This window comes from Cyprinus carpio, unplaced genomic scaffold (genome assembly GCF_018340385.1).
Source record: "Cyprinus carpio isolate SPL01 unplaced genomic scaffold, ASM1834038v1 S000006809, whole genome shotgun sequence".
In the NCBI taxonomy this organism is placed as follows: Eukaryota; Metazoa; Chordata; class Actinopteri; order Cypriniformes; family Cyprinidae; genus Cyprinus; species Cyprinus carpio.
Window position 1 is genome coordinate 156,527 of NW_024879395.1, and position 26,209 is coordinate 182,735.

The window sequence follows — 26,209 nt, forward strand, 5'->3', positions numbered from 1 at the left end:
ATAGGTAGGACTTATTTTTTCTTGATTTGTTTTCAGGATCTTGAGAACAAAATAATTGTATTTCTGAAGAATGAGCTAGAAAAGTTTAAGAAAATATTAAATAGAGAGAACACACAGTACTTTGTGCAGGACTTTACAGAGGAGATGTGTGATATCAAAGAAGCAGCTCTTGATATCACACTCTTCTTCCTGAGAGATATGAAGCAATATAAGGCTGCAGATGCTCTACAAGGTAAGAGGTTCATAGGCATAACAATTTGTCATTGTCACTTATAAAATGTAAAATGGTGCAAATCTTGATAAATATCTTTCTATTTTTTTTTTTGTTCTTTTTTTGTTTATTAGATGAGCTGGTCCTCTTTCATCAGCGACCACTAAAATCAAACCTGAAGGACAGATATCATTCTGTATCTGAAGGAATTGCAAAGCATGGTGACTCCAAGCTTCTGAAGAACATCTACACAGATCTCTATATGACTCTGAGTGTTAGTAAACAAGTCGATGAACAAAACGAAGCAGGACAAGTTCAGGCTGCTGACAAACGACATGAATCACGAGAGATTCCAGTTGAATGCAAAAATTTGTTTGAAGCACTTGAACAAGACAAAAAGATCAGAACTGTACTGACAAAAGGAGTTGCTGGAATCGGAAAATCCATTTCTGTGCAAAAGTTTATTGTGGATTGGGCTGATGGTAAAGAAAATGAGGATATTACTTTCATATTTCCTCTTGCATTTCGAGAAATGAATTTAAAGGAGAAAGAAACACAAAGTATGTCAAGTCTTATACATCAGTTTTTCCCAGAGATAAAAGGGCTGAACCTTGCAAGAAATGATAAATTTAAATTACTGTTCATCCTTGATGGTTTGGACGAATGTCGTCTTCCTCTGAACTTTGAGGGTAATACGATTTGCCGTGATGTATCATTACCAGTCTCTCTGGATGTTCTCCTCACACACCTCATCAAGGGAAATCTGCTTCCTTCTGCTCTCATCTGGATCACCACCAGACCAGCAGCTGCCATTAAAATTCCTCCCGAGTGTATTGACCGCGTGACAGAAGTACAAGGATTCAATGATGCACAAAAGGAGGAGTACTTCAGAAAAAGATTCACAGATGCGAATCTGGCCAATGAAATTATTGATAATGTTAGACAATCAAAGAGTCTTTTTATCATGTGCTACATCCCAGTCTTCTGCTGGATAACAGCCACTGTTCTCCAGAACATTTTAGAGGAGAAAAGAAATAATGATCTGAAAAATAATCAGCCTGATGATGACTCCAAAACACTGCAGAAATCAAATACTGTAGACACTCATAAAACTCTGACACAAATGTACACACACTTTCTCCGCTTTCAGATCCTGCAGAGCAGACAGAAGTATGATGGGCAATACACACCAGATGTTTCTTGGGATAAAGATGCCATGCTTTCACTGGGGAGACTGGCATTTTCATCAGCTGAAAAGAACAATCTGCTCTTTTATGACACAGATCTGAAAGAATGTGGTATTGATAAATCTAAAGCATCAGTGTATTCAGCCATGTGTACCCAGATGTTTAAGGAGGAAAGAGGAATCATTCTTGGTACCACTTTCTGCTTTGTTCACTTGAGCATTCAAGAGTTTATTGCAGCCCTTTATGGGCATCTGTTTCTAGACCTCAACAAGAAAAGTGTGTTTGATCATCATGAATCTACAGAACAGGAAAACAAAAATGAAACCATGATTGATTTGCTCAAGACTGCAGTGGACAAGGCACTCGCGAGTGAAACTGGACATCTGGACCTTTTCCTTCGCTTTCTTCTTGGTCTGTCACTCCAGACCAATCGGCTACTCTTACGAGGTCTATTATCACCGCAAGATGGCAATGACGAGAACTACAAGGAGATAGTTCGATACATCAAGGAGAAATTGGGAGATAAGAAGATGTCTCCAGAGAGATCCATCAATCTGTTTATTGTCTGAATGAACTGAATGATCAAACTCTGGTGAAAGAGATTCAGACGAAACTTAGAGAAGGAAGTCTCTCATCAAATCTTTCACCTGCCCAGTGGTCTGCTGTGGCCTTCGTTTTGTTGACATCAGAGGAAGAGATGGAGGAGTTTGAGCTTCAGTGGGTGATAAAATCAGACGAGTGTCTCTTTAGGCTACTGGAAGTTGTGAAAATCTCCAAAAGAGCTGTGTAAGTAATATAAGTCATGTTTTTGCATCTTGAAAAAAAATCTCTATAGTTCTTAATCATTCATTTAAATTGGGTGATATGATATTTTTACACAGTACTCAGAATACTTTGTATTCTGTTTTTTTTTTTTCATCCAGGCTAAATGATTGTGACTTAACAGATGAGAGCTGTTCAAATTTGGCTAAAGCTCTCAGATCAGATAACAATCTGATAGAGCTGAATATGAGCAGTAATAATCTACAGGATTCGGGAGTAAAAAAGCTCTGCATTGGATTGGAGAATATTATGTGTAAATTGGAGATACTGAAGTAAGTTGTGACAACAGATAAATGCCATTATTGTTTTAGATAATCTTTAAACAATTGTGCAAAAATTAATAAAATATATACAAAAAATAAAAACATAATAACTATCCAATTAACCACCTAATTATCTACTAAACACCGAAAATAATCTTAAATATGACCAAATATGACCTGCTTTTTACCTTACACCAAAATGTAAAATAAGTCTCTGATGTCTCCAGAGTGTGTAAATGAAGTTTTAGCTCAAAATACCCTACAGATAATTTTCTATAGCTTGTTAAAATTGCCACTTTTAAGCTATGAGCCAAATTGCTGCATTTTTGTGTTTGTACCTTTAAATGCAAATTGAGCTGGTGCTCCTGGAGAAGAGGGTGGAGCTTCTAGGGTGCTGGCCTTTGCAAAATAAACATCCCACTATTAGTAAGTACAAGTCTGTTAAAAGTCAGTCATCTGATTGTACTGTGCATAATAATACGCGTTTATGAATTACACAAACAAGAAGCACGGCTCGATAAAAGTAACTCATGATGCTTTCACGTGTTATCACAAATACACCGCTTCATATTGCTTTCACGTGCAATTTTTAACTACCACATTCCTATTTACAGTCATTCTGGTAGCACATGAAGGCAGCATCAGTGAAAACAGACAAGGGTAGCTTTAGCAACATTAGCCTTACAGAGTGCAAAGAAGTGCTTTCGGAAAGGCATTTCAGAAAATAAACATGTAACTTACTTTTTCTGGAGCTAACATTTGCGCACAAAGCATTGGTATTGATCCCTAAACATAGAGAGGACTTTTTTAGGACTTTTTTAGGGTATTGATCCCTAGACATAGAGAGCACCAATTTTTTCCCAGGACATTTCCTTAAATTAAATTGCCTCTGGCGCTGACATTGTATATCGCCAATGCTAATCTTGCTCATAAATTATATACCTCAAAATCTAAATCAACAAATTAACAAATATCCCCTGTTTGGCACTGACATCGTATGTCGCCAGTAATAGCGGACTGCTGCTTCTCAACCAGGGCTGTGTCTGTGCTAATAGAGCAGAGATCATCGCAAATGGGCGGGACTTCTTCCCCTATGATGATGTGTACTTAGGGAGAATCTGAAATTGCTTGTTCTGAGAGGCTGTTCACGATTTATTAGGATTATAAACAAATGAGTGGGTGGATTTTTACCATTATAGACTGGTTGTTTTCACACAACTGTGGCAGTGTTTAATATTAATATTACATTTTCTCAAAGACGAAACGAGACGTAAAAAAAAAGTAAAAACCAGTTTTTAATGACAAAAACTACAACGAAAAATATACTCTCATTTTCGTCAGCAAATAAAAATGAGACGGAAATGTTAGGGAAGGACGATTTGGGAAGATATCATCTAGTCAGACTTACTCAGGAGGACTAATGTCTTATGTGGTAGTTACGCACATTTGTAATAACACCAGCATCAAAGACTTTTAAAATAAGATGAGCTCAATAAAACTCACTTTCAGACAGCAGCGATTGTTTGAAAACTTCTCTTTGAGATACAGTGTGGATTCACCATACAAGGCAGAATATATTTTATTTTATATATTTTTATTTCATATAGTTTATAAGCTTTAGCTGAACCTGATATGCTAAATTAAGCAAAACAGAAATAAAAAAAAGTAATGCAGTAATAAACAGTTTAACTAAACCCTTTAGATTTTAGTTGACTAAAACTAGACTAAAACTAAAACAGTTCAAATGATTAAAATATGATTTAAAACTAAATCAAAATTTGCTGTCAAAATTAACACTGCGCTGCGGTCACACAACTGTGTTCAAACTCCTTATAAAAGGGATTTTTGCATAATAGGTCCCCTTTAATTTACATCTTTTGTTTGACCGATAAGGATGTTTAATGATAAAAATCATGGTGGTGTTGATCACCCCATGAAAAATTACCTGCTCTTTATCTTTTTTCAGTTTTTTTTTTTTTTTTTTTTTTTTGTGGAAAAAAACATGTTTTTGTGGCCAGGCTCATATTAAAAGAAACAAGGAAAAATTATATTTATTGTAGCATCAGCATAGCTATATGTTAGCCAGTCATAAGACATGTGAGAGACAAGACACATGTGACATGAGAGCATTAAAGACAAGTGAATTGGGAAATTAGTGGCAGCAGAATATATTTACTGTAGCATCAGCATTTTTGCCTAGCTGCAGTAAAGTACTTATCACTACTCATTAAATATTATAGCTGCACTACAACTACAGCAAATTTGAGAATGTCTATACATTTACAAGCTGTTTATTTTCAGGCTCAGTAAGTGTGATCTAACAGAGGAAAGCTGTTCAGCTCTTGCTTCAGTTCTCAGTTCAGACTCCAGCAGTCTGAAGGAACTTAATCTGAGCAATAATAAACTGAAGGATGTCCATTAGAATACCCTCTACCACCTACTGAAAAATAACTGCCAACTGCAAAAAATAAAATAAAATAATATTAATTCAAAAATATATTATCATTCACTGCCAGCACTTTTAAAAAAAAATGCCAGTCACCTCCAACATTTTTGAAAATTTAATTTTCACAACATTTTCATGGCCATTATAATATTTTGGTGTGAATATTACACAACAGATGTTCTGCTTTTTAATAAAAAATAAGATAAAAAAATAATGATAATCATTGCATTCTGCATGATGCATTCTGTTTTTATCAACACTTCAAATCAAAAAGCAAACAGTTTGAACAAATTCATGTTTCTGTCAAATAGTATGACAATGCTACAACAAATTTTGAACAATGTTTAATGATCACGTTATTTTACATTTGCGTCTGGTTACATATTCTGTTGCTCATATTTGCTTCTTCATGTTTCGATACAGATGTTCAATATTCTTTACTGATAAGAGTAACAAGAAAGCCAACAAATTCTGTCAGTAGCAGGGAAGAGATGTTAAGAAACTAAGAGGAATAAGCATTTATTGTTCAGTTCATTTCCAGAATAATAGATTAATTAGCATAATGGACTATTTTCATTCCTGATTTAGACTCTCAGACTGCAGTATCACTGAAGAAGGTTATAAAGCTCTGGCTTCAGCTCTGAGATCAAACCCTTCACACCTGATAGAGCTGGATCATCCTGGACAATCAGGAGTGAAGGAGCTTCTTGATTCTATAAAGGATCCAGAGTGTAAAGTAAAACTCAGCTGAAGACACTGAAGTGAGATGTGATGAAATAATAAAAATATATGAAATGCAAATGAATAAATTACAGAAATATGATATAGAACACAGTTTGCTTGTTACACCAAATTTTTTTCAGTCAAATTGAATTTGCTTCACCTTCTCTTCTGCAGGTTTTTTGGGTTCTGCTGCAGATAAAGCCTGTCAGTATGTGACTGGAATTGTGGGTAAAAACCTGTTACTCCTGAGAGAGCTGAATCTGAGTGAACATAAACTAGACTTGAAGCAGCTCGCTCCTCTACTGCACGATAAACACTGTAAACTGAACAAACTGGTGTAAGTTTTACCACTATGATGTCACATTTTAGTTAGTATTTAACCTGCTGCTGAGTGTTTTTTTTAATTTATTTGATGATTTAATTACCATATGGTGCTTTTATAATATTACCATCATCCACTGTCATGTGTAATACATGTAATAGTAAAAGTAGGGTCTAAAACTGAAAATTAGTTTTCTCTTTATGCAGTCTGAATAACAGCGATATCACAGATGAAGACTGTCGTGTTCTGGCTGAGGCTTTAAATTCAAACCCTTCAAATTTGAAAGAGCTGGATTTGACTGGAACTAAACTCAGAGACTCAGGAATGAAGATCTTCTCGACTCTGTCAAACAACAAACAATGTAGACTGGAAAAGCTTAAGTAAGTAAATCTAAACATATAACAAATGGACAGTGCTGCAAAACAAGGGATTTATGAAAATCTCATTAGTGAATAAAATTTGCATGCATAGCTTAGATTTTATTCTCTTTTTTGTTCTCTGTTCTACAGATTTAATTGTATCTGTATTACAAAAGAAGGTTGTGCTGCTCTGACTGCAGCATTTAATTCAAACCCCTCAAACCTAATAGAGCTGGATCTGAGTGGGAATAAACTAATAGACCCTGGAGTAACAGAAATCTCCACTCTTCTGGAAAATTCACAATGCACACTAAAGATACTCAGGTATGCATGAAAGCCCTTTAGCTAAGAAATCCATTAGTTAGAAGGTTAAGGGAAACCTTAGTGCAACTTGGGTTGCAATTAAGAAACCTAAGGTCAACTCAAGGAACCTTATGGCTGTCATTAAGTATTCTCCTTAATTATTAAGTGTTCCCTTAAGTGTATCTACAAAGTCTTACTAACCTTTTTACCTTAATAAATTTAAGAGACCAAAAGCTCCCTTAAGTCATCTTAAACTCATCCGCCATGGCTGATTTTATGTTAACTGAAGATGAGGAAGTACCAAGGCACATTTTTAATCATCTAATTAGGCACGTGTTTAAATGATTGAAATTTGCACAATCATTAAAATCACACTCATTTTGATAATGCAATTATTGAGGGAGTATCGGATTTGTGCTCTTGGAATCCTTCGTCTCACCACTGTCCAGTTTTATGTTTTCTGTGCTCTTGGTATTCTCCATAACAGAAATATATTTGTACAACTTGGTTGTTTTGTTGTTTATTGTGAGATGTAGTAACTATAGCAACCACGGTGCCCACTGCTGTGTGTTGCCAGAAACTACAGTGAAACACTTAGTATAAACACTTAAGGGATGACAGTTAAGAACTTTGTTATGAGATCTCTTAATGAGATCCCTTGCCTCAGGATGGGGGCAGTTCCCCTCAGGGATACCCTTAAGTCAGAATAGGACTTTCATACTCTGGTAATTAAACTTTGACATTACAATGAGTAGTTAATATATTTGGTTGTTTTTGTCTTCCTCTAGACTCTCAGACTGCAGTATCACTGAAGAAGGTTATAAAGCTCTGGCTTCAGCTCTGAGATCAAACCCTTCACACCTGATAGAGCTGGATCTCACAGGAAATGATCCTGGACAATCAGGAGTGAAGGAGCTTCTTGATTCTATAAAGGATCCAGAGTGTAAAGTAAAACTGAGGTAAGATATGATGAAAAAAATTAATCAAATCATGCTTATTATTTATATTATTATTTATGGAAATATTATTTAATTATTGCAGTCTGTTGCATCAAAAATAATCAAAGATAACACAAAGTTAGCTGATATTTTTCAATCACGTTAAGTTTAGTAGTGAATTGAATTTAACTTGTTTCATCTTCTCTTCTGCAGGTTTTTGGGTCCTGCAGCAGATGAAGCCTGTCAGTATGTGACAGGAATTGCTGATAAAAACCAATCAAACCTGAAGTAAACTAGAAGACTCAAAATTAAACAAGAATACTCAAATACTAAAAAACAAACACCTCAAACTCAGCACAAACACTTTAAAATCATAAAACATTACATGATCATTCAAAACGATTATATGCTCTGCAAAGCATCTAATCATTTTCAGAGTCTAATCAAATGCTGTTATTGCTGTTCTTTAAAGTTTTTGAGGGCTCTTAGATGAACCATCATTTAGATTTATCTTTCTGTTATTTTAGTTGTTTATGGCTAAAACAAACTAAAGAATGTTTCCTGTCTTTGTTTTCTTTCTCTGCAGGCTGTATAATATCAGTATTACAGAAGAAGGTTGTGCTGCTCTGACATCAGCGTTTAATTCAAATCCTTCAAACCTGATAGAGCTGGATCTGAGTGGAAATAAACTAGAAAACTCAGGAACAAAGAATATCGGTCCTTAAAATACACAATGCAGATTGGAGAAACTCAAGTGTGCATTTTTATTTTCTGAATATTAATACACATTTGTTAATGTTCCTTTAACCAGAATAATTGAAAATGAAAACAGTGGCTTAAATTTCAGTTTTACTATTTGGACAATTTAACTTTTCACGTGTCACATTTAAAATATCGTAATAAATTACGTAACTGAATAAATTATTTAAATGTGGTTTAGTTAATGTTGATTTCAGTAGTTTGTTATAATGCATGTTAAATCCACTACTAATCTTTATCCAAACAAACAATAAACAGCTTATTTTTGTTTAACAGACTCTCAGACTGCAGTATCACTGAAGAAGGTTATAAATGTTTGGCTTCCGCTCTGAGCTCAAACCCTTCACACCTGATAGAGCTGGATCTCACAGAAAATGATCCTGGACAATCAGGAGTGAAGCTATAAAGGATCCACCAAAAAAAACAGAGATGTAATCTAATATGAGGTAAGTGAGTGTCTTAAAATTATAAATCATGCAGTATATTTGGATGGACACTATTAGGGGTGACCACGAATATCGACGAATCGATGCTTTGTTTTGAGGAACCAATCTAACAGTCGAATATTCACGGGTGTTATTTTTTGATTATGCCATTTTGACTATATGGGGGAGCTCAAATGTCTGATTTCACATAGAACATACCGGTGTTTTCTCCTCCAATAAGTTAATATACAACCTATCAACCAATATAGATTTATGTTTCACTTTCCATAATCCGTGACCGAAAAGTGAGTGAATAAATCCAACCAATATAGATTTATGTTTCACTTTCCATAATCCGTGACCGACAGAGGAGCATCTTGGCGGCAGGGATTTAAAACTTTAACAAGACTCAAACTGGCACAGGCAGAGACTGGATTTTTTCTAACAGGTAGGGTACAAGTGATTTCAAAAACATTTCAGCCGGTGTATATATATCGTGGATATATTATTTGACCTGATTATAAGATGCATTTTCTGTTTTTTAGTCAAGCGCTTCATTGTAGTACTATGGTGATATCTGTTTTTTATTACAGTGCGAGCAGGTCAAACTACAATGCAGAATTAATAACTATGAGGGGGTGCTGTTATATACATACTATTATAATGAGAAGACCATTATACTAAAATGCTATGAATTTTTTTAGTTTAGCTGCCGTGTTTCTGCACATTGTTACAGCTCTATTTATTTGCATTCGGGCTCTTTTTGCAGATTTTTACAGCATATGTTTCATGTGCATTCGGGCCCCTTTTTGCAAATAGCCTATAAGTCTTAATATTAACATTATGTTTGTATAATGAACGAAGCGTATTCTATATGAAATTTTGACTTGAATCCCATTGATTAAAAACTTGCTATCAAATGCGTCACTCTTCACACGGTCACTTATGCTAACGTTTTAGGCTAACGTTATAATCAAAAAAATAAACTAACAAAATAAAAAAAAAAAAATATAAAAATAGCAATAACCTAAACAAAATAAATAAAAAAAAATCTTTAAATCAAAACATAATCGCCGACGTTACAGTGTTAGCTTATTTTTTAATCAAACATAAAAACACTATTTAGACCCGGTTTATATCTGCAAGGTGTTCGTTACACATGTTCCCTGTGTGTTAACATCAGTAATTATGTTAGTTGAATGTCTGGAAATTGACTCTTGTTAATGTATTTTGCCCCCGCCCCCAAACGTTTGATTCAACAACAACTATCAGTCGAATATCGGCAAGATTCGAAAATTCCGATTTCACTATGTTCTCTTAATGCTTATAAGGGGTCCTGGGACACTATAAATCAAATTCTCTTAATGCTTATAAGGGGTCCTGGCCCCCATCAGCACCCCCCCCCCCCCAATTCAAACATTGGTTAAAGGGCCACTTGAAAGGCAGTGAAAGGCAGCAAATACCCCTGATGTTGTCACTGTGGGGAAGGCAGTGGTGAAAGTATTATTCTGGTTGAGTACCATCTTTATGTACATTAGCTGGGCTCTTTAAAGAGGAACAGGTCTACAAAAGGCATACAATTTTAAGATTAAGTGATATAAATTGATAATCTGTTTTGTTTAGATTTTTGAAAAGTGCTGCTGCAGAGCAAGCATGTGAGTATCTCACTGAAGTTCTGGGTACAAGTCCATTATTACTGACAGAACTGGATCTGAGTGAAGATAAATTAAGAGACCTGGATGGAGAGAAGCTCTCTGCTCTTTTAATGGACTCTCATAGCAAAGTGGAGAAAATGAAGTGAGTGAACATGACTTTATACATTATAGCTAATGTTTATTTATTATTAAAGACTGTCAGTCAGATGTGTTATCTGAAATAAAGAGCTGTTGGTGTGATGTATGTTGAATATGTGCAGAATAATAAAAAATGCTGTTTTTGTGTTTCAGGCTGAATAATTGTGAGCTGACAGAGAAAAGCTGTTCGGTTCTAGCTACTGTTCTCTCCTCCAAAACCATCCTGAAAGAGATGAACCTGAACAACAGCCGTCTGCTGGACTCAGGAGTCAAAGAGATCTGTGAGGGACTGAAGAATCCTGTGTGTGAACTGAAGATACTCAAGTTAGTACATTTCACCAACAGCTACAATCAACACTACAACAATCACATGACATTTACACTTTTGGTGATGTGCAAAATTCTATGCAAAAGTAAGCATAGATATTTATAAATTCATTATTATTATTTATTTTTTTTATTATTATTATTTTATTATTATTATTTATTTTTTTTTTTTATTCATTTTGAACTCAGTAAGTGTAATCTAACAGATGAAAGCTGTTCAGCTCTTGCTTCAGTTCTCAGTTCAGACTCCAGCAGTCTGAAGGATCTTGATCTGAGCAATAATAATCTGCAGGATCCAGGAGTGGAGCTGCTCTCTGATGGCCTGAAAGAGAACTGTAAGCTAGAGAAGCTCAAGTAAGTTGATTTCTAACCCATTAAAGGTATCTGGATATTTTGTTTGTGCGCTCATATTCATATTTTTTTACATTAATTTGTACAAGGAACAATATTGTCTAGCATTTCTTTTTAGCAGTTAATATTAGTCAAGACATTTCTAGAATAACTGTTAAATCAGCTGAATATAACATTTTAATTCCCTTTCTAGACTTTCAGACTGCAGTATCACTGAAGAAGGTTATAAAGCTCTGGCTTCAGCTCTGAAATCAAACCCTTCACACCTGATAGAGCTGGATCTCACAGGAAATGATCCTGGACAATCAGGAGTGAAGAGAGCTCAATGATTTACTACTGGATCAAAACTATTCACTGAAAACACTGAAGTGAGACATGTTGAAATACTTAAAATTTATGCAGTCAATTTAATTATATAAATATTATTCAGAAATACAATTTGTTGCTGCATAAAAGTTAAAGTGATGTTATAAGAAACTACTGGGGATGTAAGCAAAATGTTTAGATTGTCATTGTACCTTTAAAAGGTGAGAACTGAACTGAATCCTGCTTCATCTTGCATTCTGCAGGTTTTTGAATTCTGAAGCAGAAGCAGCCTGTCAGTATGTGAAAAGAGTTTTGAGTAAAAACGCATTACTTGTGAGAGAACTGAATCTGAGTGAACATAAATTAGACAGCACACATAAAGTGAAGCAGCTCGCTGCTCTACTGGAGGATAAACACTGTAAACTGAACATAATTCAGTGAGTATATATGTATTTTTCATTTTCACTAATTAATCTTTATAAAAAAAATATCAAACAAAATATTTATTTGTTTTGCGTTGCATTTTCATTAACTGGTAAAGATTAACACTTGTAATATATGTATTCATTTAACAGACACTTTTATCCAGAGCAGCTTACAAACTAGCCTCATACATGAAACTTCTGTAAATATAAGAGTAAATTTAGACCAATAATACAGGTGTTCAGAATAATTCATCTACAATAAAAAGGAAAGTGGTTTATGCAGCTGATTTCAATTTTGTTAATGAATTAAATTTCTGACATTTAACTTACTGGTTAACTAATACGTTTTGTTATTATATGAAATTCTGAACACAGTTTCAGGTGGAGTGAACTCCTCTAAAGTTTCAGTTTACTTGCTGTAGCCTAAGCAGTCACTCAGCTTGCTCCTTGGCATCTGTCCACTTCCTCAACACCACCAACGTAATTCAAGTATATTGCAATCCACACTTATCTTCTAAGCACTAGTAGTCCTGAGGGTATATCAGAGCTTGAGTTGAAACCACTCTCTTGAGTCACAATATAAGTGTTAGATACTAAAATAGATAAATGCAAAGTTATCAGTTCACCAGAAAAAAAACACAAAATGTTTGGAAGTTTTAAACACCATTTACATGTGGTTTGGAGCAGTGAAATACACTTTCATGAATCCAAAAATTTACTTCAGAATGTGTTTATGACCAATTTATGATTTACAAACAAAAAATTAATTTTGCTTGTGTTTCATGAATGAGGCTCAATGCTATCAGAAACTATTAAAGATGTAATTACTGTAAAGTAGGTCTTGAGATAAATTGAATATTTTTTTTTTTCTTTTTTGGTTTTCTTTCTCTGCAGGATGAATAAAAACAGTATTACAGAAGAAGGTTGTGCTGCTCTGACTTCAGCATTTAATTCAAATCCTTCAAACCTGATAGAGCTGGATCTGAGTGGAAATAAACTAGGAAAGTCAGGAATGGAGAATATTTGTTTGCTTTTGAAAAATCCACAATGCAAATTGGAGAAACTGAAGTGAGTATTTTCATTTGTGTTTTCTTATTAAAGGGATCTATTATCCTTTTTATAGCTATTATTGTATTTAAACAATCTCTAAAGCACGGAATCCATGCCAGAGTTAATCTATCCAACAGAACACGCCTGCCTTAAATGTCTCCTCTCTAGTCCTGCTGTTATTTCTGTTATGTAGAGATACATTAGCATGTTGCACATTTATTTAATGTTCACATGCTGGCTACTTGAGCTCTCCCTCAAACAAAGGTAAGGCCAGGAAGACTATCACTATATCATGAAAACACTGTATGATTCATTGTGTCATTACATGGACATCCAAAGGCAAAGGAATTTAGTGGTTAAAGTTTATTTTTAACACTTTTAACTTTTGTTGTCTTCTCAACATTTTTATAATGACTGCTTATAAAAGAGATATAAAAAGAGGTATAAAATAATTAACACAGTGAAATTTATTGCACAAGTCATGCTTGTGAAGGTGGTTCAGGTTGATTAGCTTCATCTTGAGAGTCATTGTCAGACCTGGGCTCGGACTGATATGGCATAACTGATATTATAAAAGTTATTATGGGACCCAAATATTAATTTGTAAATGTGTGTTTGCTTGACTGAAACACTACTACTAGTGAAATGGTATTTTCAACTGATTTATTTATTTATTTATTTATTTTTAACCACTTGTTGTTATCTTTAAATATTGTATTTGATATTTGGAAATTCATATTAAAATAATCTTATTTAGTATCATAAATACACTATAATAGTTTTATTAACATTTTATATTAGTTTATATTTTTATATTTACCTTTTATATTTTCATTTTATTTTAACAAATAACAGATAAAATAAGTTTTAGTTTTCTATTCTATTTTATTAAGGTGTTTATACTTTTATTTCATTTAAAATTAAGGGAACAAAATGGTTTTAAAAAATGCAGATGTTATATGCATTTATTTTTTTCCCATTGGCCAATAGTTTTTCAAATATGAAGATGAAGGCACAAAGGCACAATTTGCAACTTTTTATATGATCTATTTTTCTATTTATATTTTTCATATTAATATATTTTTCTGTTTAGTTTTTAAGCCTTTATTTAAAAACAACAGTTTACTTATTTTTATGTAGCGCAGAACATGCTGTACATAACATAAGCCTTTTTTCCATTTACAGACTTTCACACTGCAGTATCACTGGAGAAAGTTATGAAACCTTGACTTCAGCTCTGAAATCAAACCCTTCACGCCTGATGGAGCTGGATCTCACAGGAAACTATCCTGGAAAATCAGGATTAAAGTGGCTTTTTAATTTACTAGGGAGTGGAAAGCGCTATTTAATGAACATCAGGTAATAACAGCATTCAATCATTTTAAAAGACACAGAAATGTAGTCAGCTGTTTGAAACATATTAGAGGGGACAGATTAGTTGATGTGAAACTGAATAACAGGAAGATTAATTAATGGAATTGCAATTAAAAAAAATCAACAGTCACAAAATTAAATTACATGAGTCTGACAAGTTTTGTTACATAAACTTAATGTCAAACAATTATTGCAATTTTGACAGATAATGGTTTTATTTATTTATTCTCTGAAAAGGGTATTTTCTCAGTGAAATGAGATGCAATTGTCACAACTAACTTAAATATTACACTGGACCCATAATGAGGATAAGAGTTGCAAAGTTAAACAGTTATCTAATACTAATTCTCTTCTAATTTCTGTAGCTTTTTGACAAGTCCTGCTGCAGAGGAGGCGTATCAGTATCTTACTAAAGTTCTGGGTACAAATCCTTTACTACTCCAAGAACTGGATCTAAGCACCATTAAACTCGGAGACCTTGAGTGGGAGAAACTCTCTGCACTTTTGATGGACTCTTATTGCATAGTAGAGAAAATAAAGTAAGGGATAATGACTTTTGACATTAAATCTCTTTTGATGTGTGGTCAAATTTACTGTGTCTCTGCAAACTTTTGTGGGTGAAGGCAGCTATGGTAACCCAGGTAAAATGGTTGTCACTTTGCTATCAAGCATAACACTAACTACATTGTGTAAATGTACTTAATAGTTTATTTATCTAAATACGTTAAAATGTTGTTGGTTTAAAACTGCATTTATCAGTTTTGTTATCTCTTTATGTACTCTAGGGGTAAAGGATCAAAATAGTTTTTTTTTTTAAGTACGATATTGGAAACTAAATTTTGTGATGCTGTATCTGCAACAATATCTAAAGAGCAATTTTAGCCTTTCTCAGGTACATGTAAGCATATGTGAATATCTGATAATCTGATCTATTCTGAGTAACAAATAATATTGATTTTGTGTTCAGGCTGAATAATTGTGAGCTGACAGAGAAAAGCTGTTCAGTTCTAGCTACTGTTCTCTCCTCCAAAACCATCCTGAAAGAGATGAACCTGAACAACAGCCGTCTGCTGGACTCAGGAGTCAAAGAGATCTGTAAGGGACTGAAGAAATCTAAGCTTGAAATACTAAAGTGAGTGTATTTGCTCATTGTGAAAACGCAAACCATCACTTTAATGCCAGGAATATAATAATGTAGTAATGTATGATTTAGCCATAATTTGTGAATTGGACCACAATTAATACATTTGATCTTTTCTGTAGACTCTCTAACTGCAGTATCACTGAAGAAGGTTATAAAGCTCTGGCTTCAGCTCTGAGATCAAATCCTTCACACCTGATAGAGCTGGATCTCACAGGAAATGATCCTGGACAATCAGGAGTGAAGGAGCTCATTAATGTACTAAAGGGTCAATCGTGTAAACTGAGGTGAGTATTCTTATAAATACACGATAGTAGTTTCAAAACTTTAGCAGTAAGAAAATTAAACCATTTATTTAAAAACATCTATTGAAGCTTTGATATGACTAAAGGGCCTTTCACAAGCTTGGGAAAAAAATACTGATTTGTTAGAATGGATGTTAATGGTTAATCGATTAACCAACCTTAAAAAAAAAAATTGTTCAGCAAATGTTTTTTTTTTTTTTTTTTTTTTTTTTTTGCTTTTAAGAAAGGCTACTCCAATTACAATTGTGTTAAAAAATAAACAATACAAATATGATAGTGGTTATCTGGAGCTGATGAAGTTTAATTTCACATCAGATCTTGCATGGAGCTAGATTTCTTATTAGCACACAAATAAAAAAAAGTACTATTGCAAGTTAAGCAATGGTATATTATTCTTGCTTTGTTCTTCATTAATCTGCAATAATTTAGAGTCTGTATCACTATCCAGTCACAGGCTTTGTTTACACTATATTAACCTGGACTTGGCAAAAAAAAAAATAATAATAAAAAAAAAATCATAACCTGAAATCATGGACAACTGACAAGCGCAAGTATAGAGACTAAAGAAGCAGTTGTTCTGTTCATTTGTTTATTATTATTTATGTTGGGGAACATACATGTTACATATCTATGTTATTAATAAATGTCTGTTTGAACATGCATTTTGTCATGTTCATAGAAAATTTTAATAATTCTAAAATATTCATGTCTAATGGCATGTAATGTTAATGTATTTCATCCTATGTCTCCAGGTTTTTACAAAGTCCTAAAGCAGATGAAGCCTGCCAGTATTTGACTACAGTTCTTCATATAAAAGACCCATTACTCCTAAGAGAGCTGAATCTGAGTAGACGTAAACTAGAACTAAAAAATGTGGAGCAGCTTGCTACTCTAATGCAGGAGAAACACTGTAAGCTCAACAAACTTCAGTAAGTATTATTTTCATTTATTTTTGTATATTTACAATATCTTTAATACATCAATATTATGTGTAAAGTGAGTAAAATGCAATAATTCACCGTAATCACTGAATGTTGGCATTAAGTACCTTGTGTTGGTAAATGTTATCTCTCCTGTCAAACATTTAGGCTGTGTGATTGTGGTCTAACAGAAGAAAGCTGTTCAGCTCTTGCTACAGTCCTGAAATCAAATTCCAGTCTGAAAGAGCTTGACATGAGCAAAAATAATCTGCAGGATTCAGGAGTGGAGAAACTTAGCCAGAATGGCTTAGAAAGTAAAAACTGCACACTGGAAAAACTCAGGTGAATTAAAGCATTACTGTAGTAAACTACAGAAAAGGAAAATACATGCTTTTGTCAGATGATAAATTATTCAGATGAGAAAGTAAAGATGATGCATTTTCTTCTCTGATCAGAAAAGGAAAGAATAAATTTATTTTTTATGATATAAGTAATGTATATTATTAAAGCTGTAAATGCTAGTTTTTGAAGAGTAATGTCAGTGTAACTCATTCTTTTCACAGAATATTTACTGTTCATATGAATGTAGTAGGTGGAAATTAAATTTAACATTTGTATTAAATGCATTATATGTATTGCATCTAACTCTGTGATTTATTTTCTTTGTAGGTTAAATGATTGTAACCTCACAGACAAAAGCTGTTCAGCTCTGGCTACAGTTCTTCGATCAGATAATAATCTAAAAGAGCTGAACATGAATAATAATAATCTGCAGGATTCAGGAGTGATTCACCTCTGCACCAGACTGAAGAATGTAAAGTGTAAATTGGAGATACTGAGGTAAGTTGTGTGAAAATAAAAAAATAGTGTTATTCTTTTCTTTGTATGATGATGCCTAACTGACATTATCAGTAACTATTTTTCTTTTACCTTATTGTGAAAGGCACTACCAGACACTATATTGTCTCAAATTAACTTTGAATACTTCTCATTTCATTCTAAAAATTGAAACACAAAACTAATTGTTGAACCACACAATTTTCAAAATTGAACATGCAACTTTTATACCAAACAACTTTAGCTCTGATTTTCCATTTGTTATCAGTTAAAGGGTTACCCTTTAATGAAGACTGCTGACAGAAGCTCAAATCCACACTAGAAAAATGCATGATATTGGAAGGAGAGACCATTTTAACAGTTTTCCAGTCAAGCCACTATAGCGGTCACTCATAAGCATATCATTTAAAGAAGCTTGCCCTGTCAGATATGTGTGCTGTTTAATGTGTTAGATACATGTATTCCGTAGTGCATAATACTTGATGCTTTAATGCCTTTGTTTTTCTTTTATTGCCATTTATAATTTAGTGATTTCAAAGTTAGTTGTAGTCATAGTGTACAGTGAGAATTCAGATCTGTTTATTTACTTGGACCTGGTAAATCTGCCACACAACAGATGGTATGGTAGTTAACACTTACGGTAAGATTATATGTAAGGATTTGTGTATTGTAGTGCTTTTCATGAATCTAGATGTCTCTGTGCTTTTGACATTGCAGACTGTCCCAAACAAACTCTTCCTGTAGTTGTTTATAGGTTTTACACCACTGTGGAGGTATTTTGTCTCATTTCGTCCCACTGCTTACTGCAGCTGAGTGAAATTTGTAAAATTTTTGTTTTGTTCAAGAGGTTTAAATCTGAACTATAATTCAGCTTATTCTAAAATTTTAATTTTCTTTTTCTTTGCCATTCTGAGGTGGAGTGGCTTGTATGTCCTGAATCATCCAGATAAATGATATTTACACATGTAGAGTAGAAAACCCTTGAATCCCTGTAGTAAATCCTTGGAAATAACTAGCTCTCTTAAGGTGAATTGATGTCTAACATAAAGTTTTCTGGGCCACTGTTTTTCTCCATATTCAGTCATCAGTTTTTGGTTTGAACTAACGTTTAATAAATTTGTACAAGAAGCAACATATAATTTATTTGAGGGATTTATATAGTTTATGTAATTTCTGGAATAAATTAAGATGAATTTTACATTTTAATTCCCGTTCTAGACTTTCAGACTGCAGCATCACTGAAGAAGGTTATAAAGCTCTGGCTTCAGCTCTGAGATCAAACCCTTCACACCTGATAGAGCTGGATCTCACAGGAAATGATCCTGGACCATCAGGAGTGAAGGAGCTCAATGATTTACTACAGGATCCAAACTATTCACTGAAGACACTGAGGTGAGATGTGATGAAATAATACAAAATAAATACAAATATAAAAAATTATACAAATGTTACAAGATCTGCTGAGTTGGGGTCTGTAACAATAAAGAACAAAGAGAGAATATTTGTTGTTGGTCAGTTGGTCTATGCATATTCAATGCTTACACTTTATAACAAAGTAATTTAAAATGTAAATAGATGTGCAATTATGAAATTATATAATTTAATATCATTGTAAATAAAACCTTATACAGGGGTCAGGGCTCTTTTTTTCTAAATTAATACAATCTCCTGCATCAAAGTAAATTTAAGATAAACAAAATTACACTTTTTTTCCCATCAGAATCAGCTGGTATTTTTCATTACACCAAAAATATTTGAAAACTGAACCGAATCCTGCTTCATCTTCTCTTCTGCAGGTTTTTGGGTCCTGATGCAGATGAAGCCTGTAAGTATGTGACTGGAATTGTGGGTAAAAACCCGTTACTCCTGAGAGAACTGAATCTGAGTGAACGTCAACCAGACTTAAAAAAGCTCGCTGCTTTACTGAAAGATAAACACTGTCAACTCAACACACTTAAGTGAGTATATTACAAGATTTAATACTTTAAAAATGTTTAAACATATAAAAATGGGTTAAGACTGTCAATGTTGTTCATTAAAGAAGGTTTGGAAACTAAACAATGTAAACTCTTTCTTTCTCTGCAGGCTGAATAATAATAATATTAGAGCAGAAGGTTGTGCTGCTCTGATCTCAGCATTAAATTCAAACCCCTCAAACCTGATAGAGCTGGATCTGAGTGGAAATAAACTAGGAAACACTGGAATTAGGAATATCTCTCCTCTGCTAAAAAATATGCAATGCAGACTGGAGAAATTTAAGTATGTAGTTTTATATATGTATATTTCTGCATGTTAAAGGGGTCATGAAATGAGAAACCAAATTTGCCTTGATCTTTTGGAATATAAGAGGTCTTTGTACCATTAAAACGTCCTGCAAGTTTCATAGCTTAAGACGTCCTCCCCATTATAAACGAGCCATTTACTTAATCAAGCTCTAAATACAGCTCGTTCTGGATCCATGGTAAGAAGTGACGTCACGGTGCGAAGTGAGGTTCCAACCATTTGCATATGACCACCTCCAGCACAAGACAACTACGCTCATTTGGTATCGTTGTCGCGCCGCGCGCCTCACAAGTGTTCAGTCGACGGACAGCGAGTGGGTCTGTGTACAGGAAAATTACAATGCCACGCAGATGTGCTCAAACATATAAGGTTTTATCATTGCAAGAGCCATCGCTTCGAATGCATCACCCGCTACTAAACAGTTACGCTCAATCCACAAATGTTCTGGCTGGGGGTGTTAATAATTGATTCATAGGCACTGTCGTTAGCCAATCATAACAGTGGGCGTTAACACTGAACTCTTAAAGGGGAAAAAACCCAAAAAAAGACTGTTTGAATAAAAGGATGAGAAACAGGGTGGGAAAATGTCATAATTCACTACATTTTAAAAGTTAAAAAAAAAAAAAAAACTATAGTAATACTATAATTGCACCTAGGGGACCATAATAATAAAATAAAAAAACCCATGTCATGACACCTTTAATACATTTGTTATTGTTAAATAGTGAGATTGAGGTAACATTCATCTACTGTACAAGTATGCTTAATCGTCTGAATGGTTTAAATCAAAACACTTTAATGCACAATTTCTTGTGAAGATCCCAAATCGAAATTATATTTGTGAAATATTCTGCAGCATTCTTCTGTTTATGAAGATGATATGGCTTTAAAGAATAGAGTTATCTTTTCTGCTCTCTTTCTCTCAATGTAGATTCAGAGGCTGTGATGTGACAGATGAAGGTTGTTCAGCTCTGGCTTCAGCTCTGAAATCAAACCCATCACACCTGAGAGAACTGGACCTGAGTGGAAATAAATTAGGAATGTCTGGAGTTGAAAACCTTGGTGTTGTACTGAGCAACTCACTGTTCAAGCTGGAAATACTTAAGTTAGTAACCTTACTAACTATGGGGAACTAAATGGCTACTGTAAATGTTCAAAAACTTGATACTCTTGGGTCTAAGATGTTGTCCTCTCTCTTTCTGTACACAGTCTATGTGGTTGCAAAATTACAGAGGAAGAGTGTCTCATCCTGACTTCAGCTCTGAAATCAAACCCATCACACCTGAGAGAGCTGAACCTCAGTGAGAATCAACTAACAGACTCTGGAGTGAAAAACCTCAGTGATCTACTGATGAACCCACAATGCAAACTTGGAAAACTAGCGTTAGTAACATTCCATGCTACATAATAGTAATTTTGCACTTCCTCGTTAGTCACATGGTCCTAATAGCTAATGGCCAGAAACTTTATACAGCATTGAATTTCCACAGCCTGAATTTTCTTCTCTAGTTCATCCGTCAGTGTCCATGATTTACAGGCATACAGGAAGATAAAAATAACTGGAACATGAATATGCCTAGATTTAATTTAAGGGTGATGTTCTTGTCCCTTTATATTGACTTTAGTCTTTAAGTGCTATTGTAGTCTGGGCTATCCTGGCCATAATTTCTGGTTTGGATCTCTAATCAGGTATCAGAGTACCAAGGTATTTGAATTGAGACACTGATTCCAGGCACTGGTTCCGGATGGTTTGGGACAATCAAATCCTGCTCCATGAAATAATACCCAAGGTTTAATGATGTATGACATATGTACTCAAAGATCTGAGTCTTTTTTTATTTTCTTTTTTGTCTTCAGTCTGTGTGGATGCAGTATTACAGTGAAACAGTGTCTCATCCTGACTTCAGCTCTGGAATCAAACCCATCACACCTGAGAGAACTGGACCTCAGTGGGAATAAAATAGAAAACACAGGAGTGAATCTCTTATGTGACGTACTGAAGGATTCACACTGTAAACTGGAGAGACTGAGGTGAGGAGCTATATATATTAGAGTCAAAATGAATAACGATCAGTTTAAAACAAGATATTTTATACTCAGTATTTTGTGAAGAGCCTGAGTTAGCAGTGTATTTATAGAAAGTTGTTTGTTATTGATATTTGTTTTTAAGACTTCTCTTTCTCTGTCTGTCTGATTCCTTCCAGTCTAAATGACTGCAGCATTACAGATGTTGCTTGTTTGGCTCAGTGTTTGGATAAGAAGACATCATTACATTTTCTAAAAGAGCTTGATCTGAGTAACAATAAAATAGGAAACTCAAAGAAGCTCACTGAGGTGCTAAAAGAATCAGACTGTGAACTGAGGTGAGTAAACACCACTTTGTGGGATTAAAGAGATCTTTATTAAATCGAGATTGTTGTGTAAACAACAATTTAAAATGAATTAGCCTGTTTCACCAAACTAGTAAAGCACAAACCTTGCCCCACAGCTAATTTCATTCATCACACAGTCACCTGTCAAAAAAATTTTGACTTCAGAAAAAATCATAGATGGATCCAGTCACGACAAACAGTAATGCTATCAGGATGTGCTATCAAGGCAATAATAAGGCAAATGTTTGGGTTTAGGTTTTGGGGTTAGTATTTGTTTAATCTTCGTGTTGATAATGTGGGGCAGCTGTGGCCTAATGGTTAGAGACTTGGACTTGTAACCAGAAGGTCGCAGGTTCGAGTCTCGGTGCTGGCAGGAGTTGTAGGTGGGAGGGATGAAATGAACAGCGCTCTCTTCCACCCTCAATACCCATGGCTGAAGTGCCCTTGAGCAAGGCACTGAACCCCCAGTTGCTCCCCGGGCGCTGGATATAGCTGTCCACTGCTCCGGGTGTGTGTTCACGGTGTGTTCACTTCTCACTGCTGTGTGTGTGCACTTGGATGGGTTAAATGCAGAGCACCAATTTCGAGTATGGGTCACCATACTTGACAAATGTCACGACTTTCACTTTCATAATTAGCACTGCAACTGACATAAAATCAGAGTCAAATCATTAGAATCAGGCTGGGTTTGTGCTAAACTGGTATGGGGGGAAAGCACTTGATTAATAAAATGTTGAACACAAAGAAGGTCAGGATATAAACCATGCAACTACAACAATAGCTTTATTAAATGCTTTAACAGAAGAAAATCTTTGTTCTGAAGATAGGCTGATAATTGTGGGCCGACTGTAGGAAAATGCTGCACTCCTGGTAAAATCAGTGCAGATACTAGGCTCAGCTCACAGTCGTCCACCATCACATGATCAATGTCTCTGTCTTTTCAGTTCTGTTTAACATCATTTATTTTACTTTCAGTTACTGTAAATTAGAAATCCCCAACACACAAATGGACACTTTTGTCTAATAAAGTGCATGCACATGAGATCTCATGCGCTAATAAATAACTTTTCATGTTCAGGCTTACAGAGTTTTGAGTTCAAAATAGTTATGTTTTTATTAAAAATAACATGTTTTTGCTCCTTGACATTTATCCTATGTAAACTGTGGGATATAAGATCTGTTTTATTCCTAATTTGTAGGAATAAATGTAAACCATACACTCATCCTCGTCTTTTTCCCTTACAAAGACTGGATTTATAGATCCTTTTGTAGTCACACTAACACAAAGACAGAAATATATGAATGTTATTTGAATCAGTCACTAGTCTGATTATAGCAATGATAATGTTAGTGTAATCTGTTACCCTTTTTGTAGAAAAGTAATGGCAGAAATGTCGTAACGAATTTGCAACTTGTTACAGCCAACACAGATTTTTTTCTCTTATCCGATTCCTTCTTACAGACTAAACAGTGAAAGCTGGCTAAAACGATTTGGTGGATGGCTTGGGTTTTAAGCTCAAGAAGCTGTACAAACAGAACCTGTCAACTTCAGGTAAGAGATCATCAGAAGAGCCTCACTATAGTACTGTGTCTATGGGGATAAAGTAATATGTGTGATGTGAAGTTTGTACAGCATAATCTACAATGTACATGATGTATTCATTATCTCTGAGTTTTATGTCTTTGAGAACAGCACTGTGTAAGTTTGATAGGAAATTTAAGCAACTTTAAAGGATTAGTTCACTTCTAGAATAAAAAATCCTGATTTTTAACCACAAATGCTTGTCTTGCACTAGCTCTACTTCACGCATTACGTAATTATGTTGGAAAAGTTACTCGAAGCCAACCCATTGTTTATAATGTTAATGTGCAAAGAAAGTCAAACGCCCTTTAAAAAAAAAGTAAAACAGGAAAAAAGGAGTTTTTTGCCCTACCCTACCTTTCTGAACTGAAGTACACAGACAAAGAACTAACCAAGTGTGACTGCATATGCATCGCAGATCTAGTGCAAGATGAGCATTTAAAAAGTATACAAATTTTTTTTTACATGTTTTTTTGAAAATTAGTGATCATTCCGCTAGCTAAGACTCCTTGGCTGTGATCATGTCGAGCCCTTTGAAGCTGCATTGAAACTGCAAATTGGACTTTCAGCCCACTGGTCACCATTGAAGTCCACTAATGGAGAAAAATCCTGGAATATTTCCCTCAAAAACCTTAATTTCTTTTCGACTGAAAAACGAAATACATGAACATCTTGGGTGACATGGGACTGAGTAAATGAACAGGATACTTTTATTCTGGAAGTGAACTTATCTTTTAAATTGGCCTGCTTTAACTAATGTAGAGGTTATTTTACAAGCTTTTATTTGTTACATTTTCAAATTATTAGGTTTAGACCTTCAAATGAGACAAATTTGTTTTAATGAAACTAAGCCTATGTGATTGAATTACAGCTGTTGGTTTAGTGTTAATACAAATGGTCATTTTGTTTTATTTACAGGTTGATCAGAGAACAGATGTGTACAGTAAACAGGAGACTGGCTCTTTAGTATAAATTCTTCATCAATCATGTAGTGGACAGTAGGATGATAACACTTAAAATACACCTTCCACTCAACAACGAGGAAAGTTGAGTTTCAAATGTGTCTCTGTTCAAACTTTGTCAAGACTCTCCCTTCTTGTTTCTTCCCCCTCTACATCACTTTTGCAACAGTGCTAAGTGCTATGTGTGGACAGTGCAGTAATACATAATGTTCATTTATTCAACAATCCTCCTTTATTGTATTTATAGTGTAAAGGGGAAATTCCTTAGCTGGTGTGCCAAGGTAATTCATAACTGGATACTAATGCTTTAAAATTGAATATGAATTGATATGGAATGTATTTCTATGTAAATAAATACTTTATACTAAGTTTTATGCACATATGCAGCATTGACCTTAAACATTTTGTACAAGACCTACATGCGATTGAGCATTTAGTGGATTTTTCTAGGACTAAAGTCTAAGAATTTTTAACTTCACAATGTTGTATCTATTATTTAGCGTGTTAAGTGGAATACCCATAATTCCTTGCACTTCAATAATTTAAGTGTGGTGTTTGGTCAAAGCATGAAGCATGAGATCCTTCTGTGCATAAGTGGTATTTGTAATTAACAGGTCTTTGAGCTTTAAGTAATATTGTGATTGTTTTGTTGTGATGTTGTGGTTTTTGCTTCCACTTTGTTCAAGTTTCTAATTGTTTTTGTGCATGTTCATAATGTTTAACTGTAATCTCTCTATGTTAATTAAACATGTTCATGGCGATTACAAGGGAAATATTCTGCCTCAAATGATTCTCCTCAGGACTGAGTGTTGCTAGTCAAACTGAGCTCAACAGTGTTAAGTTGTTTATACTAAATTATATAGTGATGGCAAAATGAAAACTTCAAGTTACAAATATGTATATTCATTTTGTTCATATACATATTTTAGACTGATGATTTTGAGGACTGTATTTAATGATACAAACAGGCAGAAGAGCTGAAAATATTAGAGAATAAATTAAATTTATAGTAAATTTGAGATCCTCTCATTGTTATTTATAATTTTATTAAATGGTCAAATGTTATAGTAATTATATAAATAGATTAATCTGTACTGTATAATCTGTCGATTTTACATAATTCTCAATTATGACTGTAAATTTAATATTAAAAGGTGCACATATATGAAACTGGTCAAGTAATTATCTACTCAGAATAGACTGTGATATTGAATATGTCGAGTGGCTTCTCTGTTCTGCTGCTGTTACTTCAGAAAGTCCAAAGTCTCTAGTTCTGATGTCTGTGATGATTGTTTTTTCCTCATTTATTTGAGCTATGAGAATGTCTTTAAGTCCAAACATCCACAGTATCAGATCATTTCTCTGTACTTTAACACCAGTGTGTAGCGAGACAGAATCTCCCTCAGTCACGGATACTGACTTC

General features: G+C 34.3%; 1 protein-coding gene across 1 annotated transcript; it reads left to right on the forward strand.

Annotated features, from left to right (window-relative positions):
* Positions 1-25,553, forward strand: LOC109077471 (NLR family CARD domain-containing protein 3-like; the record flags this gene model as incomplete). Its single annotated transcript, XM_042756174.1, is given in 16 exon segments — positions 1-232; positions 346-1,953; positions 1,956-2,184; positions 2,322-2,492; positions 7,425-7,595; positions 11,799-11,972; positions 15,648-15,812; positions 16,945-16,950; positions 18,015-18,025; positions 18,814-18,979; positions 20,802-20,975; positions 21,080-21,253; positions 21,728-21,901; positions 22,075-22,233; positions 23,705-23,794; positions 24,743-25,553. Coding segments are annotated over 15 exon segments (3,666 nt in total), but the record flags the coding sequence as incomplete, so codon positions are not given.
* Positions 25,554-26,209: the final 656 nt, after the last annotated feature.